At 61.0% G+C, this 19,527-nt stretch overlaps 2 protein-coding genes across 5 annotated transcripts in view; one reads left to right on the forward strand and one right to left on the reverse strand.

Annotated features, from left to right (window-relative positions):
* Window positions 1-13,850, forward strand: part of MED15 (mediator complex subunit 15) — a 36,104-nt gene extending 22,254 nt beyond the window's left edge. Inside the window, exons 6-17 of one of the 3 annotated variants that reach the window (XM_064480990.1) lie at window positions 1,418-1,659; window positions 2,578-2,901; window positions 3,970-4,137; window positions 9,662-9,798; window positions 9,906-10,033; window positions 10,114-10,248; window positions 10,318-10,381; window positions 11,149-11,215; window positions 11,604-11,764; window positions 11,862-12,028; window positions 12,276-12,374; window positions 12,930-13,850. In XM_064480990.1, the coding sequence (XP_064337060.1) occupies window positions 1,418-1,659; window positions 2,578-2,901; window positions 3,970-4,137; window positions 9,662-9,798; window positions 9,906-10,033; window positions 10,114-10,248; window positions 10,318-10,381; window positions 11,149-11,215; window positions 11,604-11,764; window positions 11,862-12,028; window positions 12,276-12,374; window positions 12,930-13,066 (1,829 nt within the window). In that variant the 3' untranslated portion in view covers window positions 13,067-13,850. The remainder of the gene's footprint in view (window positions 1-1,417; window positions 1,660-2,577; window positions 2,902-3,969; window positions 4,138-9,661; window positions 9,799-9,905; window positions 10,034-10,113; window positions 10,249-10,317; window positions 10,382-11,148; window positions 11,216-11,603; window positions 11,765-11,861; window positions 12,029-12,275; window positions 12,375-12,929) is intronic. The other 2 variants (XM_031443196.2, XR_010378539.1) reach the window with 2 other exon arrangements.
* Window positions 13,851-14,398: 548 nt separating this feature from the next.
* On the reverse strand, window positions 14,399-19,516 carry LOC105095231 (coiled-coil domain-containing protein 74B). 2 transcript variants are annotated; one of them, XM_010987349.3, is made up of 8 exons: window positions 19,162-19,516; window positions 18,027-18,071; window positions 17,082-17,141; window positions 16,142-16,304; window positions 15,193-15,382; window positions 15,039-15,118; window positions 14,890-14,961; window positions 14,399-14,800 (listed from the first exon to the last, which is right to left on the reverse strand). In XM_010987349.3, exons 1-8 carry the CDS (start codon window positions 19,418-19,420, stop codon window positions 14,662-14,664), a joined length of 1,008 nt encoding a protein of 335 aa, XP_010985651.3. In that variant the 5' UTR covers window positions 19,421-19,516; the 3' UTR covers window positions 14,399-14,661. The 2 variants fall into 2 exon arrangements, with proteins under 2 accessions (XP_010985651.3, XP_031299057.2); XM_031443197.2 differs by having other exon boundaries at window positions 15,039-15,112; window positions 19,162-19,489.
* Between the last annotated feature and the right edge of the window lie 11 nt (window positions 19,517-19,527).

Raw genomic sequence — 19,527 nt, forward strand, 5'->3', positions numbered from 1 at the left:
TAATAGATTAGTTCTTAGTCCAGTGTGTGTGGGAGGTACTATTGTCTCTTTTCTCCAGCTAAGGAAACTGGGGTGCAGAGCAGTGTCAGAGTTGGGGTTTGAAGCCAGGCACTGGGGTCAGAGGCTGTACCCCTTGTCTTCATCCTATCCTGCCTCTTAACATAAGTCTGCCGTATGGGCGTGAGAAGATAAACAGGGACCCTGCTAAATGGAAGTCAGGAAGTGGACATGTCAAGGATTTCAGGTCCGTCGTGTGCACATAAAGTTAAATACGCGTGATAAAATTGAAAAGGTCGTTGCTGAAATAATAGAAGTAGCTTGTAAATTCCAAACCAATAGGAAACATGGAGATAGACAGAAACAACAAACCACAAGACCAAACAGCATACAAAATTCAACCCAGCAGTCCAACAAAAATACATTTCAGAAGACGATGCAGCAAGACCTGGAAATGGAAGGCATGTGGGCAGTTTCGTCTCCGTTACTGGTAGTTAAGCACAGAAGGTGATAAATGTAGAGAAGAGCTTTGTCTAAGCCCGTGGTTGGGACACGTATGCTTACGGCAGGTGCTGCTGGGAGAGGCTCCTCACCCGGCCTGTCTGCAGAGGGTGTGCTGAAGGAGAAAGCCGGGCCGGCTGTAGGGTTCCCCTTCTACGGCATTTTTAAAATGTAAGAACCGGAGGTCACTGGAGTAGTTGCTGAAGGGGGTGGCACCACGAGGGCTCCCTGTGGTGTTGGGACCGTTCAGTGTTTTGATTGTGACAGCTGCTGAATCTACCCAGGTGAGAAAACGTGTAGAACTCAGGCAGGTGAGCGCATGTGCTGACTGTGTTACGATGTTCTGGTTTTCCACAATGGTCCCATTGCGGGAACCGGGCGAAGTGTGCAGTCTCTCTGTGGTCCTCTTTTTGACCTCAGGTGACAGCTCCATTTGTGTGGTTCACCTGCACCGGGCGGTGGTTTTCAGTGCGCTCACAGTCATTCAGCCGTCACAGTCAGTCCTAACACATTTTCACCTTCTGAAAAGAAACCGCAGAAAATCTTGTGAATGATTGTTTATATCCGTGTTATCCCTAACCACCAAGAAGTGGGAGCGACCCACATGTCTGTCAACTGATGGGTGGCTACTTGGGAAATCCGTTTAGTGGGGTGTCACTCGGCCGTAGAAAGAAAGGGACGGCGCAGTGAACCTTGTCACCACTGTGCTGAGTCCAAGGAGCCCAGGCATGGGGCTCCGTGGGCACCCAGGGTCCCGCGGAGGCCCCCTGTGCAGGCAGAGGGCAGACGAAGGTTTACTGGGGGCCGGGCCTCCTCGCCATCACAGGACCTGTTACAAGTGGCTCAGGGCAGTTGGTCTCAGGGGCATTGCGGTGCCACCCTGCCCAATCCCCTGTCCCCTGACGCGCGCTCTCTCCAGCCCAGCTGCAGCTCCAGCAGGTGGCGCTGCAGCAGCAGCAGCAGCAGTTCCAGCAGCAGCAGGTGGCGCTGCAGCAGCAGCAGCAACAGCAGCAGCAGCAGCAGCAGCAGCAGCAGCAACAGTTCCAGGCGCAGCAGAGCGCCATGCAGCAGCAGTTCCAGGCGGCGGTGCAGCAGCAGCAGCAGCTCCAGCAGCAGCAGCAGCAGCACCTGATTAAGCTGCACCATCAAAACCAGCAGCAGGTATCGGTGCCCCTCCTCCTGCACCTGGGCCGCCGCCTCCTCCCAGAGCCCGGGACCCCACGAGGAGGGCATCTCCCACGGGCCTGCTGTGTGCCGGGGACCTGGGCCAGCCGAGGCCCCTGGGTGCAAATGACTCATGTGGGAGCTAACAGAGGCAAGGGGGAGGTGGACACCACCGCGCAGGCATTTCTGGGCTACCCCATGGGCGTGCGTTTCCTTGGAGCACAGCGTACCTCCTGTTTTTGCCCCTGAGTGTTCAGGTGTCTGGACGCAGCACTAATCGAACCCCATCTAGTGTCCCACAGGGGAGTGGCAATGTCACATTAGATAACCTGCTTACAAGAAAACCTTTTCTCCCTCCTGTGATTTGTGGTCAGTGCCCAGACGTGTTATGTGTCTTCCTTCAGTCTGCTCTTGGTTGAGGGAGGGAAGCTGAGAGACCCGCTCCACTTTCCCACCTGCCCCAGGCCTCAGTTTGCTGCCTCCTTTTCCCATCAGTCTCCCTCCTGGACCTTGAAGCCCCTCTCCCAGGGCTGACAGTGAACCTTCAGTCCCACTTTTCCTCCTCATCCTGAGGCTCGTACCATGACCTCATAGGGACCAAACGTGTCCCTGGAGAGGCTGCAGAGATGTGCAGTCAGTCGAGCCTTGATCCCAGCCTCTCTGGGGCTGCATCTCTAGGTGACCCCTTGCTCAGCCCTCCAGACACTTCCCTTGACCCTCTTCCGTTTCTCAGGCCTAGGGGTGGGCTGGCATCTGGCAGCCAAGGCGCAGGTGCACCCTGGGCATCCCCAGTGTCATTCTGGGAGGTGCTCCCTCCACCTCTGTGAGAGCAGCCCAGGCAGACTTCTCGGGGGCAAGGCCGGCATGGGGCCCGGGGGCCAGCGAGGTGACCAGTGCTGCTTGTTTTCGCCCTAGATGCAGCAGCAGCAGCAGCAACAGCAGCTGCAGCGGATGGCACAGCTGCAGCTGCAGCAACAGCAGCAGCAGGCTTTGCAGGCCCCACCACCCATGCAGCAGCCACCCATGCAGCAGCCCCAGCCCGCCCCCTCGCAGGCCCTGCCTCAGCAGCTGCAGCAGCTGCACCACCCACAGCACCACCAGCCACCACCACAGCCCCAGCCGCCAGTGGCCCAGAACCAGCCGTCGCAGCTTCCACCACAGTCCCAGACGCAGCCTCTGGTGTCACAGGCGCCGGCACTCCCTGGGCAGATGCTGTACACCCAGCCACAGCTGAAGCTGGTGAGTGCCCAGGGCCCTCGTGCCTTTATGCACTGCCGCGATGTCTCAGGCTCCTTGGCCATAGACAGCACATCCTCTTCTTCACGCCCTGGGACTCAGGTGCCTTCCCTGACCCCGGCCCCCACGTCCTGCCTGGCAGTGGAGCATGCACCCTGTGCGGGGCGCCCCCGCTGCTGGGCCAGCAGCTCGTCTCCCAAGCAACACGCTGACCCCGGCAGAGGCCGGGACGTGTAAGATCATGGACAGTTAGCTGGGTGGCAGCGCCTGCTTTCTCACTGTAGGGGAGGGCCTGTGTCTCCACTGAGCATCCACAGGTCTGCTGACCGCTTGGGGTTCTGCTCTGAGCAGAGATCAGTGTATCTTTGAAAGGGTTTAATATAAAATACTGTAATTTTTAGTCTCCTACAGCTCTGTAAAAGCAAGTCCAGTAGAGTGATATTTACATGGAAGACAAGATATTGTCACCAGGTTGGGGGTAGCTGTGTCCAGGGGCCGTCTTAAGATTTTTTTTAGCTCACTTCCTTGGTTTTCATAGCCTTTTCTATTTGCAGTTCATTGAGCAGAGTGGGGACAGGGTCACACCTGAACCAAACGGCGGGTGGATAGGAGGCCCCCAGTGCAGGCTGGAAGGAGTCATGAGGAGGGTCACATTTGTCACCTGGGAGCCAGCTGGCCCTGTTTCCTTCTAGGAGTCGGGGCTCCAAGTGAGCTGTCAGTGTGCTTGGCCGAGCAGTCTGGGCTGTGCACGTGGCCTTGGGGCCATCGCTTTGCTTGCTGAGGTAGCTGATGGATACAGCTGTGTGGTGACATCCTGTTGGGGCTAACTTCTTGCTAAAGTTGGGGGAGGTGGGCCCAGCCATGCTGATTCAGAGCCAGCTGGTGTGGGACAGTCCTGAGAGGAGCCCCAGATAAGGGACGGCCAGTCACAGGACATCAGCCAGTGAAGTCGTGGCAATCCCACCCACCTTGTCAGGGAAGGCTTGGAGACTCGAGGCTCCCACAACAGTGGGGGGCGCTCTGCCCTCTGCCCTGGGTGTCTCCAGATTGTGTGCTCCCTTCTTCCCTCAGGTCCGAGCTCCGATGGTGGTGCAGCAGCCGCAGGTGCAGCCCCAGGTGCAGCAGGTGCAGCCCCAGGTGCAGCCGCAGACAGCAGTGCCAACAGCTCAGGCCACCCAGATAGTGGGGTCCGGAGTCCAGGTGAGGGCCCCGAGCCCAGGCTCCCATAAGCGCCGGCAGGTACACATCCCCTGTGCACAGAGCTGGGTCTCAGACGCTCTACAGCGAGGGTCCTGGTTGGATCGGGGCTGGTCCTTGGAGTCCTCGGGTGGCCGCCCTGCTCGGCCGTGTCTGGGCCCCAGCTGCGCTGTGCTCCTGTGGTTCCCACCTCTCCCCCGCCGCCCTGCGTCTTCCTCTCCCTTCTTCTCCAAGAACACGTTGGAGAGGAGAGTGTCGCTCTCTCTTTCTCGCGTCAGCTCTGAGCACAGGGCTTGGTGGGCAGATAGTAGCTCTTGAGAACCTGGGAAGGGCACAGAGATAGTGGCATCTGGCTCTGGTGGTCACTCAGGCTTGGCTGATGTATGGCCCAAGCCCATCCCCTGCATATTGGGTGTCAATGGGATGGAGGAGGCCTCCTGACCTCGTGGCCTAGTGGAGGTGACATCCTCCTCAGTGTCTGGAGTTGGAGGATGGACCTCGTGCCTTCTCCGCGGCCCCCTCCCACTCGTGTCTGTGTCCAGGCCCAGGCCTTGTACTTCCTGTCTCTGCCCAGCGGTGGGGATGCTGGTAGTCTGGCTCAGCAGAGTGTCGGCTGTAGACAGAGCAGATGTGCCGGTTGACGTGGTGAGAAGCCTTCAGCTGGCCCGTCCGCCCCAGCGTTGCCCTGCCCCGCTCACAACCGGTGTCTGCCGAACTACCCTGCTGGTGCACAGGGCTGCGTGTTGAGCACCCTCTGGATGCCGCGAGTTCCATGAGCTTCAGGGTGGAGGCTCAGAAATGGTCCTTCCTGATCCCGGCCACATTGCTCGAGTCCGCGGGAAGCTGCCCGAGGGGAAGTGTGCTGGCTGAGGGCCCTGCAGTGTTTGAGGGTCACTCTGTGGTCACAGCACTTGGTTACCAGCTAAACTGGATGTGTGAAACACGCTACGGACGTCGCATCTGTAGCTGGAGCGGGTGGGGGTTGGCTGCCCTGGGTGTCCCCTGTAGGGGGTGGTGTGTGGTAAGGGCGGGGACGGTGGCCACAGAGTGACCTCCCACCCTGCAGGAGCCAAGGCCCTTGCCACGTCTCAGGAGGTAGGAGGGGGGAGTCTTGGCCCTCCTTGCCCTTGACCTCGCAGCATCCGTCCTGAAGCGAAACCTCTCTTCTCACCCCGTTTCTCGGCGTTGGGCAAGCGAGCAGCCCTGGAGTTGACGTCTTCTGATGGTCCAGGCCGTCCTGCTGGTTGTTTGTGGCTTCCAGCTCAGGGAAGCTGGCCTCGCTGCATGGCTCTAGCAGCAGCGGGGTCCCTGGGATGCAGGAGACCCCAGGGTGGGGGTCTCTGGATTCACAGCCTTCCTTTGCAGCCTGGGTTGGCGCAGTGGACGAGACAAGGTTGCAGCTGTTCTGACGGGAGGTGGAGAGGCACATGGAGGACCCTTCAGAGCCATGTGCTGCTCTCCACCGCTTCTTTCCAGTTCCCGGGGTCTCTCGTGTGGCCTTTTTCCCGTTGGCATTACAGCAGGTGTGGAACATTCTGCCGTGATTGAAGTATGTGGGAGCGGGCAACAGGCCCCCCACCTGGAGCCCCAGGGCAGTGTGAGCGCTCCACCCACCGATGCCCCAGTTTGTGTCTGGTGTGTGGTGCTGGGTTCTGCAGGCAGGGTTCGGGTCCGACAGATGCAGGGAGGATGCCTCCCTTGCCCCTGCGTGAGGGCTGCCCCGCCTCACAAACCAGCTCAGCCTCCTGGGGTAGGTGTTTTGTTTTTCCACCGATCAGTCTTGCTTCCTTTCGGAACCTGCTGTGTGGTTTTCACTTAGTTCCATCCTAACAGTTTGAGCACATGCAGGCCCTGCTCTTCAAGGACCAGCCCCCAGTTCACACCCCAGAGTGAGGGTTCCCGCCAGTGCACGCCAGGCCAGCCTAAATGCTTCCAGAGTGTAAGTGGCCAAGGACAGCGGTCTTAGCACGTGCTGGGATTCTGGAGCCTGCGGGCATCTTGTCCGTCCAGGGGCAGCCCTGACCCATGTCCTCGTGGGCAGTGTACCTCCTCACAAGGGCAGGGCCTCAGGCAGAGCCCCTCTCCCGGGTTGCAGTTAGAAAGGAACGCCGGGCCCTGTATATGCTCAGAGGAGGGGAGGAGAGTTGGAGTTCAGGCCCCAGGCGTCCTTGTCAGGCACGCACTCCTAGAGGGGAGGTGTCCACCTCTGGGGGGAGGGTTGTAACAATGGTCCAGCCACTCTGCCCTGGCCCACCCCGGAGCCTGGTCTCCCAGAAGCACCACCCCAGCCGCTTGGGTCTGGCCCTGCCGGCTCTGTGCACCCATCCAGGGTTGGAAGTTTGTTGAAGGAGCAGGAAGTTCTGGATGCAGCATTCCCAGCAGCTCCTCCAGATTTCAAAACCTCGAATGGCCTGGATGCCGTGGGCTTGAACGTGGAGGCCGGCGTGCCTCCCAGTCAAGGCCTCTTGCCCAGGGCGCCCCTGCCGCATTTCTTCATCGTGATTGCCTGGTCTGTTGTCCCTGTGTCCTCAAGATGATCGCCAGTAAGATATCCCAGTTCCCGCCCACCGTCTGCCATCCATTTGAGTGCCACTCCTCTGGGCACACAGCCGTCTGCACAAGTAATCCCAGGGCAGTGTCTAGGGCCCCCGGCAGCTCGGGTCCCCAGCGCCTTCACGAGGCCCGGAACTGGTCAGCAGCCGCCTTCACAGTGGCTCCCAGAGGGTCTGGCCGGGCTTGTGTGCGGTCTCCCCCAGCTTGTGGCTCGAGGGGATGTGAGTGCGTGGCTGGGCTTGTCTTCATCTTACTGAGCGGGACAGCTGGTCCCAGCATGTTGGTGTTCTGATGAAGGCGGAGCTGAGTGTCGTTTATAGTTTTTAGTGTTTAGATGGTTGTGCTGCTGTCGTCTTCGGGGTCAAATCAAACAAAAGCCAAGTGAGTACTTTTGCTTTTTGGTGCCGTGATGTCTAGTACTGTAGCCACTGGCTGTATGTGGCTTTTTAAGTAATTAAAATGAAGCAACACTGAAAGTTCAGCTTCTCAAGTTTCATTCAGTTCTATTTCCAGCGCCCAGTAGGCCTGCGACACAGCTAGTGTCCGCCGGGCTGGCCGGCTCAGATCGTAGAACAAGTTGGTCCATCATGGCCACTTTCCGTCAGGTTGTGCTGTTTCCAGTGGAGAGTGTAGAATTTACTTCCTGTGCCTCCCTTTCTAGGCAGGTGCAGACTCCTGTATACATTGCGCTTTCTCAGGGATGCAAATTCCTGGCCATCTGTTTTCACGTGGAACCTGGAATTCTTCCATGGCGTATTCAGTTGTTTCACAAATACTGTCACGTGTGTTCATGGGCCAGGCACCATTCTAAGATTCCGACAAAGAAATGGTGACACGGCGCCCTCATCTTATAGGCTTTCCATTTTCATGGGTTTTCTGTGAAAACCTCAGATTTGCCAAAACGTTAAAATCCAGTTTCTGTTGCGGGGCGATGCATCTGTCATCCCAGGAGGCAGTAGCCCTGCCTCCCCGACAGCACGCATGCGGGCACCACCACCTGCCCGAGCATGGCTGTCCCGGGTGAGGCCTTGCCAGTGGGGCGTGTTGAGTTTTCACCGTCCCTGCCGCCCAATCCTGGGGTCCCCCCAAATGCGAATTGACATAGTTTATCACAGACAGTGGCTGACTCTTTGGAATCAACGTCCTTTTGGGTGGGTGTAGGTTGTGGGAAGAGGTGGTGGTGGGAATCTGCTGGTAGGTAGGCTAAGAGACAGGTCTCTGGAGGAGCAGAAGCTGAGGGCAGGGGTGCTGCCAGGGCCACAGCATGACGCGAGATTGGGCTCGGGCCTCAGGTGCCCCGGCCCCGCCACGCCTTCTGTCCCCGGTGCTGTCCCCTTGCCCTGTCCCTCTGGGGTCTCAGCTCTGTCACCTCCAGCTGTTGCATTTCCTTTCTTGCCACCTCTGGCTCCGCGTCCATCAGGCTGGGGTGACCATCAAGCTGGGTTGGTGGGTGTCGGGGAATGACTTTAGCATCAGCACATAGGGCTCATTTTTACAAAACAATAAACCCCTCAACATTCTGCCTATGTGATACAGGCCTTGCTCTCAGTTCTTTGTGCGCAGACTCTCGTTTGTCCTCAGCGCAGTGGGTCAGGCTGGAGCATTTAGGGGTGCCCTTCCTCATGGCCCCTGTGTGGTGGTAAGCATCCACTGGTCCCCCAGCAGCCCCTGAGGCCAGAGGCACCACCAGGGGCGCCACCAGACCAGGACACTCAAAGTAAACCCTCAGGTGGGCTCCACGCTGCAGTCTTCCTGCCTCGGCCTGTTGGCGGGGGCCTGGTTGCCAGGGATCAGGCCTGCTTCCTTCCCCAGCCCCTCCAGGCCAGGCACGCCGGGCACTCGGCTGACCATGGAGCTGGCTCCAGAGTCATGTGCAGCTGCTCTTGCGTCTGTGTTTCTAATCCAGTCCCTCCCTAGAAAAGAGAGCTGATTCCAGGACACATCGTGAAAACATAGCCGCCCCACAGTGTCCCACCTGAGCTCCCCACTGCTGGCTCCCCCGGACCGTGACACGTCTGCATGGCGCGTCCTGTGGTTGCTGCCTGCACACAGTCCTCAGGGACGTGCTCAGCAGCCACTGTGCCTGCCTGGTATTGCTCCTTCCTTGTAATAAATTGGGTCCAAGAAGACAGGACAGAAAGTGGGCCCTCCTCATCGGCCTGTGTTGACATGTGGCTGTCTCGTCTGTCTCAGCCTCTCCTCCGACCATGTTCCTCTCCTCCTACGACGTCCTGTGGCTGTACCTTTGTGTTGGGGTGGGGCTGCCTCCCAGGCCTGGACAGCTGTGACTAAGCAGGATTCTGTGCCTGGCACAGGGCCCAGCATGGGAGTCAGATGACATCCCCACAAGCATCTTGTGTCTTTGGTGGAAAGTAGTGATTTCACACATCCTCGTCCCTGAGTCCTGGGTGTGTGGTCTCCTCCCCCGGTGTTCACAGACCTTGTCCTAGTGGCAACAGTGGAGTGGGGTCCCCCGTCCCCCCGCACCCACCACGAGGACCGCAGGGAGCAGAGTGAATGGCTCCACAGATGAGGAAATGCCTCTAGGGTGATGTCTAACCTCACGTCCCCAGCGAGGTCTGCCTGCCCTGCAGGGGCTGCTCAGCTGCCAGGCCAGGTGTGCCAGCGAGGGCACCGTGGGGTAGCTCTGCTCCCGTTAGGCAGGCCCAGGTGGGACATAGTAAGACATGGTCTTCCCACGGCCCTGTAGCTGGGCTTTTCCTTGGTGCCATCAGAGCTGGGGTCACCAGTGGCCTGTGGGGTCTCATGGAGGCTTGTGGGAAACAGTCCTGCCTGTCACAGAGCCTCCCCTCCACAGGCTCCCACACTCCCACACTTCCTTTCCCAGCCCAAAGTCCCCTTCTGCCAGCACCTTGGTCACTGTGTGCTCACTGGCACCCATGGGTCGGGGCATGTGCCTGTGTCTTTATTTGAGAGGTTGGGTGTCGGAGAAAGGCAAGGGTGGGCGGGGCGGGGTGGGCCCGGTGAGTAGGCTGAGCCCCTCCCCCTGCAGGTCAGCCAGAGCAGCCTCACCATGCTGTCCTCACCATCGCCGGGCCAGCAGGTGCAGACCCCGCAGTCGATGCCCCCTCCCCCACAACCATCCCCGCAGCCCGGCCCGCCCAGCTCGCAGCCCAACTCCAATGTCAGGTAGGCCTGCCGTGTGCCCCTCCTCACCTGGCTCCCAGACGCCTGCTGGTGCCCAGTGCCTGCCCGATGCCCCAGCTCACAGCGCTTCCTTTCTTCGCCCACCACAGCTCCGGCCCCGCCCCATCCCCCAGCAGCTTCCTGCCCAGCCCCTCACCGCAGCCCTCCCAGAGCCCAGTGACGGCGCGCACCCCGCAGAACTTCAGCGTCCCCTCCCCGGGACCTTTGAACACCCCTGGTAAGTCAGGCCTGGGCCGGGTATGGCCCTCGAGGCAAGGGCTGGCGGTCTGGGCCGCGCTCACGGGCCATGCCCTGCAGTGAACCCCAGCGCCGTCATGAGCCCCGCGGGCCCCAGCCAGGCGGAGGAGCAGCAGTACCTGGACAAGCTGCGGCAGCTCTCCAAGTACATCGAGCCGCTGCGCCGCATGATCAACAAGATCGACAAGAATGAAGGTGAGGCCGGTGCGGCGGTGGGGGACCGGCGGGCGCCAGGCCAGGTCTCAGTGCCCCCTTCCGTCCCAGACAGGAAGAAGGACCTGAGTAAGATGAAGAGCCTTCTGGACATCCTGACAGACCCATCCAAGAGGTGAGCTCTTCCCCAGGGCCATGGGGAGGATGGGGCACCTGCCGCTCACAGAGGGTCCCCAGTTGCTTGGTCGGCCCAGCCTAGGGCACGTGCTGCGTGACAGTGAGTTTGGAGAGAGGGTCCCGGGGCTCTAAGCGCCTGGCCCCTGCCTTTGCCAGCACCTCACCTCTGCCCAGCTCCAGGCCGCCGCTGACCTTGACAGGCCTCAGTCTGACCATCAGCCCTGTCTTGGACTTGCTGGTGGTCTTGGGCTGCTTCTGTTGCCCCATCTGCAAAAGGACACTGCAGCTCACACTGGCTGTGGGTGAACCGAGATGGGGTCTTGAGAAGCACTTGGAAAACAGTGGGCACACACTCATGTCCCTTCCCTCGGCCAGCGCCACTGCCTGCATGTGGACTGGCCTTTGGGTTACTCCCTACGCCTTGTCTCAGGCCAGGCCCCCTCTCTGGAACATCTTCCCTGTTCTGCTTATCTGGGTAGAATGCTGGATACTGAGGAATGGGCCTGTTGGAACTGGACAGCTGGCCAGGCCCTCACTGGGGTCATGGGGTTGGGGGACAGGGGCCTGGGCCCCTTGCCTTAGACTCTGGGTTTAGGAACAGCAGGTGGAGTGGCTGGGGTTCCTGAGGAGGGCTCCTATGTCCAAGGCCCCCAGCTCAATCCATCCAGAGGCGGCCAGACGATCAGTGATTGGAATGAGAACGTGAGAGCTGCCGGCTCCCCTGTCCTCCCACGCAGAGGGTCAGCCACATCCTCTCGCCCATAGGTGCCCCCTGAAAACGCTGCAGAAGTGTGAGATCGCTCTGGAGAAGCTCAAGAATGACATGGCAGTGGTGAGTGGGGTGCTGTAGCCTGGCGGTGCTTGTAGGGCCACAGGCGTCTCTGAGGAGGTCGGGGGAGCCTCCAGTCAGAGTTGGGCCAGGGAGCCCTGCCCCAGAGTCCTCTTCCAGGTCCAGTGGGGCAGGAATGGGGGAGAAATTGGCCTCTGGCTATGGCCCTACAGAGCATAGGTTCTCACGCACAAGAGAGAGAGAGCCCGGGGGCTGGGCTCCGGGGAGGTTGAGGCTGCATCCGGGGAGGGTGAACAGGATGGGCCGTCCTTGCGGGGGGTGGGGGAGGTGGGGGGAGCACAGGGAGTCTGGTCGTGCCTGAGGATGAGCACCTTGGGGTCTGCAAAGCACCCCCCTGGAGCGGGCTGCTGACCCCGCTGTCCTGTCCTAGCCCACGCCCCCTCCGCCCCCGGTGCCGCCGACCAAGCAGCAGTACCTGTGCCAGCCACTCCTGGACGCTGTCCTGGCCAACATCCGCTCGCCAGTCTTCAACCATTCCCTGTACCGCACGTTTGTGCCGGCCATGACGGCCATCCACGGCCCTCCCATCACGTGCGTACAGCCCGGGGCTTGGCTCACTGTGGGTGGCAGGCAGCAAGTCCTGGGCCGCAGCCTGGCCCGGTGCGGTCACCAGGGCTACCTCCTCCAGGGCCCCGGCGACGTGCTCCCGGAAGCGGAGGTTTGAGGAGGACGAGCGGCAGAGCATCCCTAATGTGCTCCAGGGGGAGGTGGCCAGGCTAGACCCCAGGTTCCTGGTGAACTTGGACCCTTCTCACTGCAGTAACAACGGCACCGTCCACCTGATATGCAAGCTGGGTGAGTGCTGGGCGGGGGGCCACCTGCTCTGAGGGCTGGGCCCTGAGCCCCCACACTCTTACCTCTTCCACTCGTGCAGCGGTGGTTCTGCTGGCCTGAGAGGCTCTGGGGTAACCTGGAAGTCCGGAGTCAGGGACTTCAGCTTTGCAGCCTCCCTAGAATCTACCGGGGCATGAGGGGTGCTGGTCGGGAGCAGGACTGTGAGGTGAGGCAGGCTGGGTCACAGGTGTGACTTCCTGTGTTGCAGATGACAAGGACCTCCCCAGCGTGCCGCCGCTGGAGCTCAGCGTGCCTGCTGACTACCCTGCCCAGAGCCCGCTTTGGGTTGACCGACAGTGGCAGTATGGTGAGTGAGCCAAGGTGGCAGCGGTGGGGCCAGGGCAGGTGGCTCCAGGCTTCTCTGCCTGAGCCCCAGCTCTGCTGCGGCCCATCCTGGCTCCTCCGTGGTGGACAGGAGCAGTCACCCTACGGTTGGGAGAGCAGGGTCTCTGCCCCTGTGGTGTCCCTTTGCCTGTTGTCCTGCAGTTCTGGGGCAGCTTTGTCCAGTGGGTGGGTGTTGAGCAGGCCCAGCGGTCCCTCTGGGCCTCTGCAAGGCTGACGTTGGGGCACAGATGGGTGACATAGCCCCAAGGCCCAGAGAGAGCCCTGTTGATGGGGGCAGTCCCCCTGAGGCTTAGCTGGCCTGTGGAGAACCAGGGTAGGGACCCCGAGGCTGTCCCAAAGGGAAAGCCCCGGGCTCCAGACCATTCATAGTTCCATTCTCTGTTGGTGTGCAGTCTTGTGGGGAAGCCAGCCACCACCCCATGGCATCTGGGAGATGGTGTCCCTGGTCCCCAGGGCTGGGGGCCAGGCCAGGGTCCTGGCAGGGAGCACAGCGCTCACAGCCCCTGCTCTGTTGCAGACGCCAACCCCTTCCTGCAGTCGGTGCACCGGTGCATGACCTCCAGGCTGCTGCAGCTCCCTGACAAGCACTCGGTTACGGCCCTGCTCAACACCTGGGCCCAGAGTATCCACCAGGCCTGCCTCTCAGCTGCCTAGCCACCACCACTGCTGCATCTCGGGCTGCCCACCCACCCACCGGGGACATCAGGGCGGCCGGCAGCCTTGTCAGGGCCACGTGTTGGACGTTTCTAGATGCTGGCTTCCTTAGAGAGCCTGGGCTTAGGTTAGCTTTCCTGCTTTTATCTTCTGCCTTGGGGATCTGCCAGGCATTTCCCACACTTGGACAGAACAGGACAGGCGGCTGATTGTGGAGGTGTGGGGCGGGGCCCCCAGGAGTCGGACATGGCCCAGGCCCTGTGCTCCTCGGGCTGCTGTCCCCGTGGCCTCTGCAGGGCCCGTGTCCCCCCTCAGCAGCACAGAGTGGAGACTGAGGTCTTGTTGGAGCCTCTATGTGCACCAGAAAACCCTTCTACGTTTCTGTGGGGGAACACGCCAAACATAGGAAATCCTTAAAACACACACAGGATCCTCTGATCAGTTTTGGGTTCAGTCCGTGCCACCGTCAGCATGTGGGGCACACCACAGGGTAGCTCCAGGATCTGCTGGAGGGAAGGTCGGCCTGGGCTGTGAGTCCCCTGCCAGTGGTTGGGCCTCATACCCCACGGGGCCACTCAGCCCTGTGGGGATGCCTGGGGAGCAGGGCGTCTGGGTGGGTCCTGTGTCTGGCCCCAGGCCCACTGGTGAAGCGCTGGGGCCCGTGCTCAGGGCAGGATGTCGTCCTCCGCCTGCAGAGAGTGAGGGCTCCTGGCAATGAGTTCCCCCTTTCTATGTGCGTTACCGTGTTGTCTGTGGTTCTTACAATAAATTTATTCTTCCCGTGTCTTGTCTTGGATTCATCACTGTGTCCCCATACCCGCAAGTCAGAGGCCCTTTCTGTCCAATGCTGGGCCCTGTCAGGGCTCAGCTGCACTGAACCTTGGAGACGGACATGGAGACCCAGACATTCCTCATCCTGGTTCACCCCCAGGCTCCCTGCTCCCCAAAGCGGGACAATGTGAGATCAGCACTGAGGATGTGGCTGGTGGGGCCAGGAAGACTGTCCTGCTGGGCAAGGGTCAGCACCGAAGCAGCTGTTCTGACAATTGAGGGGGGCGGTGTGCACCCATCACGGGGTGGCGCCCTAGCATCCTGGACCCACCGATCCCCCGTGGCCATGGCCCTGGCCCTTCACAGAGGAAGGCAGGTTGGGTAGGACCGCTTACCAGCTGTGTTTGTCTGTAGAAGCAGGATGGTGTGTCAACCCTGTGTCTAGGATGCTGTGTGGGCTGTGCCCTGGATGAGCAAGGGGGCCGCCTGGCAGGCCCCTCTCTGCAGGGAGCGGAGTTGGGGGCACACGGGGCTGCATAGCCAGTGAGGGGAGAGACACGATTGGGAGAAACGAGCTTTATTTCCCGTCTTCAACAGGTAGGGTCACACTTAGTTTAAAATAATGAGTTTGTGTAAATGCAGAATAGCAAAATACTGGGCAAGAAAATAAACCATTCCTCAATTCTGAGACCAAGTGCTTTATCTGCCACAAGTTTGTGTATCTGGAATGAACGTACTAGAATCCTAAAGTGCTAACTAGAGGGTGAGCATCTGCAGCTGCCGGTGCGGGCCTGGCCCCAGCCCGACGCATAGGCGCCGGGCGCTCAGAGCACAGAGCGGTGCAGCCGCCGGCTCTGCACCACCTGCAGCCTCTTCTGCCGCTCGGCGAAGTTACTCCTCAGGCTCTGCTTGAGCGCGGGCAAGATGGCACGCTCTGCCACAGGCACCGGGCTCAGGAGCAGGCTGGGGGCAGAGGGCGAGTCAGGTGAGGCCCTTCCATCCCCACAGGCACTGGGCTCGGTCTGCCCACCTCCTCTGCCGGTGGAACTCACCATTTCTTGGAGATGCCCTTGGTGGAGACCCTGGGGAGCTGCGTGGTCCCTGGGTGCAGGGCCTCCTGGTCCCTGGGGAAGGAAGAGTCCCAGTGACTCCCAGACAGGTCGGCCCTGTGGTGACAGGACGGGCCACGTGGGGCACTTACTTGGGAGAACTCGGTCCAGCCTCCTCAGGGGCCGCCTTGGGCCTCTGGCTCCCTTCCAGGAGGGCCTTCAGGTGCTGCAGCTGAAAGGTAGGGAGGAGAGGCCAGGTGGGTGGGGCTGCAGAGGGGCCAGGGCGCCTTGCAGGCCAAGCCTCACCTCTTGGGCCTGCAGCAGGTTGGCGTTCCACAGCTGGCGGATGACCACTTCGCACTGCTGCAGCGTGGCGGGCTTGCGCAGGTGTGGGGGCAGGCTCGTGGAGGGTGGGATTCCTGGTACCTGCTTGCCCCTGTGCTGACTGCCCGCCGCCAAGGTGGCCCCTGGATTAGAAATCTCCACTTCTCTGTCTCTGAAACAGGCATTACTGCAGCCCAGAGGTGGCTGGCCAGGAGGGTCTGGCCACACCGCCTCTCAGGGCAGCACCTGGCCTCCTGGGGGCCTGGCTCCCTCCTGCTGACCAGGATGCTCCAGGTACCGGGTGGGGCGCTCTGGGGTAGCTGTGACCTGGGCACGTCCCTCCCCTCTAGGTACACTGAAGAGTCAGGTGTGGTTCAAGCTGCCTGGTTCCCTGGATCCGGACCCCAGACCTGGAGGGGCGGTGGTTGTGGGGGGTGGGATTTAAAAGGCTGAGAAGCAGGAGCCTGGCCTGCTGGTCACCCTACCCAGGGGACAAGAGTCCCCTCCTCGAATGTGAAGTCCAGGCTCACTGCTCTTTCCAGCAAGTCCCAGGAACTTGAGCATCACTGGAGCCTGGTCCTGCTCTGGTCTGCAGGCCCCGTGCCCTCCTGTAGCACACCCAGCACAGTTCATGGGATGGGACAGGGCGCTGGATTCAGGGTTCTCTTGGTGAAAAGCAAGCTGATTTGGAGGCCGAGATACTTTGTTTCTGTTCTTTGAGAAAATGGTTTAAGGGCTGCTGCCCTCTGGTGGGCTCAGGTCAGTGCAGGGACCCTGCAGGACCCCCCGGGCAGCAGAGACTTCAATGCCCACCAGAAGGGGGAGCCCGGAGTATGCTTTCACAGCTTGCTTCACGCTGGAGACCTGCCCATTGGGAGGGCAATGCAATGGGCTGGTTCCAGGGTGTCCCGTGGGGTGCTGGGAGCCTTACTTGGCCAGTCCCTGCACCCCGAGGGCTTTGTCCAGCTTGCTGCTGTGAAGCAGGGCAGCAACCGACAGCTCCTCCTCCAGGTCCAACTTCTGGGGCATGTCAGCTTTCGAGTCTTGCTTCTTGGAGAAGCTGGGCTGGGGCCTGGCCTTGCTCTGAGAGTTGGCTGCGAGTCAGACCCAGATGGGGTCAGTCACTGGGCGCCCAAGGGTTCCCGCCCCTGCTTTGGTTTCCTCTCTGTAAAGCAGAGATGGTAACAGACCCCTCCCAGAGGCACAGATGAGGGAATGGGGGCCAAGCCCTTGGGGACCCTGCACACTGGTCAGAAGCAGCTGCTGTGGCTGGGGACAGCCCCACATATCTCACTGGGCGGTCTCCTCGCAGACCTCGGTAGAGGCCAGGGCAGGGTGGCCAGCCACTGTTCCCTGATTCTGAACCCCATTTCAGGTCTGCTTTCCAAGGACAAGGCCCCTCGCCACGTGGGTCCCTCTTACAAAAGGCAAGGCCCTTCCTGGAAAGAAAGCCCCGTGTTCCAGAGGCAGAGTAGAAGGGAGGCCCTCGACGGCCCTCAGTGCAAAGATGCCGTAAGTCCAGGCTCTGTGGGCAGGGCCAGGCCACCCGCATCCTGCTGGCTCTGGGGGACACGCGAGCAGCAGGACCACTCAGGTCTCCTGTCAGTGGGCCTGACTGTCCCCGGCCTCAGCTCCCTCTTGGAGGTTTCAACTCACAAGGCACCTGGGGACCCTCTTTGGTCCTTCAGCTACTCCTTAACCCCAGAGTCCACAGGGCCTGGCAGAGGTGCTCCTCCACGGTCTGCCCCAAAGAGAACTGCTGTGCCCCTTCAGCTCCCTGGTCAGTGTCCTGCTCTGGCCATTTCAGGCCTAGGGGCCCCGGCGGGTACTTGCTTTTCCCTGACTCAGCGCAAAGGTGCTGGCACGCTCACCTGACACCGTCGTGTTTGAGATGGACTTGTTGGACTGAAAGCTGGAACTGGAGGTGCTGCCTGTGGGGGACACACAGGGGTCAGCCCGAGGTGGCAGCCGCAAGACTCCTGTCCTGGCTTCCTCAGTGCTGTGAGCAAAGGGCCAGGCCCACCTGTGCCCACCTCCTGGCCTGGCAGGACCCAGCCCTCCCCCACAGTCCGGTGAGGCAGCCCTGGACCCTGCCAGTGCTGGAGGGAGCGGAGGCCCATGGAGCTTGGGATGCAAGCAGCAGCGGGCCCTGAATGGGCGCACAGGGGACCCTCACACTACAGGACTGGGACCACTAGCTGTGCCGCCCAACCAGAGAAAGGCCCCCACCACCCCATTCCCTGCGTGTCTCCCAGGAAGAGCCCTGGGCACACCCCAGACTGGGGCATTCCAGGCTGGCACCACTGACCACTCAGACCACCTCCCAGTGTCAGACCTGGCTCCAAAGGTAAGGGCGGAGAGGGAGCCCAAGACTCGGCCTGGGTGTCCCTGGGCTAGGCGAGGGGACAGGCAAGGTGGGTGGGCCACAGATGAGGATGTGCCCCCATGTCACTGCAGAGGTGACAGGGAGGGTCCAGGAAGGAGTGTGCCCAGGGCATGACGGACCAGAGGTACGGGGTTGGGGCCAGCCACAGCAGCAATCCCAGGAGAGTGAGGTCAGGACAGGTGGTGGGTCCTGGACAGCCCCCCCTACTCCCAGCCGCTCTGCCCCTGACACACAGACCTCAGGCTTTGGGCACCCCAAGGGGGGGCCTGCCATGCCTGGGTGCATGACATCACCCAGACCACAGCTGGCAGCAGTGAGTCTGTGCCTAGCCCACCCCCCTCCAGGATAGCTCGCATGGGCCCAGGCAGTCTGGAGGGCTGCTCTCGAAGGCAATAACTTTCCCCCAGGCTCCTGTGAGCCTCAGTCTTACCTTTCTTCTGCGGCTTCTGATTCATGATTAGCTTATAGTGGAGATCTGAAAACAAGCACAGGCTCTCCTTGTCATCTCCGAAGCCACGGCCACTTTGAGAGAAGAGGCTTGGCTTGCCCTGACCGCTGTCCCTGCTGAGCCCCTAAGAGACTCTGCCCCATGGGCTGAGCCTTTGCCCCAGGGCCCCATGGTCAGGAATGCCTCTGGCTATTCCCTGAGCCAGAGATCCTGCATGAGCACTTGCCCCCAAGCCCACACCTCCATCATGACGTCTACAGGGCACCCTCTGCCAAGCAGGGCTCAGGCACTGGGGGAACAGGAGAGAATCAGGACGGCCCAGCCCTCCAGGGGCCCCTGGCTCAGGATAAGCAAATGTGCAACCATCAAGTGATGCCCTGGACAGGGGCTGGCCACATCCAGCCTGGGCATCAGGGAGGAACTGGGATGACAGTCAACAAGACAAGGGAGGACAGTTCTTAGAGCTTTCTGAGGTGCTCTTCCCGGGTTATAATCCTCAAATTTGTCTTGAATAAAATTATCCATTTCTTTCTTAAGAAGAAGACGGCGGGGAGGGGAGAGTCCTGACTTAATGGATACTCGGTGGTGGACTTGGCACCCCAGGGAAAGGCAGCAGGAGAAGCCAGGGGAACATTGACCAAGGCAGGACTACAAATGTGGGCGGAGGGGCAGAGTCCCATCCTGGAAGGCCTGTACGTCTGCTATGGGCCTGGCCCCTGGAGTGAGGAGCCCCCAGGGGTGTGAGGTTAGGAAGACCCTGCCCTGAGAAGTCGCGTAGGCACAGGGCCCAAGGTGTCAGGAATCCTTCGGGGGCCCCTGATCTGGGTGTGCTCAGGTTGTGAAAATTCACTAAGCGAACTTTAGGGGTATGTTTCACTTCTACACATTTTTAAAACGAGGCAAGCCTGACTCTGCCTGGAGAGGAGAGGCGGGCCGGGTTATCTGGGCCTGGGGCAGTAATATTGTGGCCACACCGGCCCCTGCCAGATGGGCAGATCGCCCACGACGACCAGGGCTTGGGCCTGGGGCGGGGGGGGGGGGGCTTCAGGGTCTGCGTCTTCCTCGGCCTGCGTGCGCTTCTCGGTGCCGAAGGCCCCGGCCCGCAGCCCGGACTCACCCTTGTTCTCCCGCTTCAGGTGCTCGATCTCCTCGTGGAGCTTGACCAGCGTCTCCGAGTGCTGCTGCTGCAGGAACTGCAGGCTCTTCTCCAGGTCCAGCACCCGCTTCTGCGCCTCGCTGAGCCCGAGCGGCGCGCCGTACTGCCCGGGGTGAGGGGGGACCGCGGGCAGGCGGGCGCGCGGGCGCGAGGCGCCCCGGGAGCCCGGGACCCCGGAGCTGGGGGGCCGCTGCCCGGCAGCCACCCACAATGTGCTCATGTAGCTGCCTCCGCCGCCGCTGCACGCCCACTCGGTGGCCAGACTGCCGCGGCTTGGCGCCGCGTCGCCATGGAAACGGGCGCCCCCGTTGGAGGCCTGCGTGCGAC

Source organism: Camelus dromedarius, chromosome 31 (assembly GCF_036321535.1).
Source record: "Camelus dromedarius isolate mCamDro1 chromosome 31, mCamDro1.pat, whole genome shotgun sequence".
Classification (NCBI taxonomy): Eukaryota; Metazoa; Chordata; class Mammalia; order Artiodactyla; family Camelidae; genus Camelus; species Camelus dromedarius.

What these genes read in the sequence shown, in the direction of transcription:
- LOC105095231 (XM_010987349.3), bottom strand. Translation starts at nt 19,420, where the DNA reads ATGAGCACATTGTGGGTGGCTGCCGGGCAGCGGCCCCCCAGCTCCGGG. An exon ending in GGGGTGCAGGGACTGGCCAA is followed by an intron (nt 15,383 to 16,141) that starts GTAAGGCTCCCA and finishes TGCCTGTTTCAG; the next exon opens with AGACAGAGAAGTGGAGATTT. An exon ending in ACCTGCTGCAGGCCCAAGAG is followed by an intron (nt 15,119 to 15,192) that starts GTGAGGCTTGGC and finishes CCTACCTTTCAG; the next exon opens with CTGCAGCACCTGAAGGCCCT.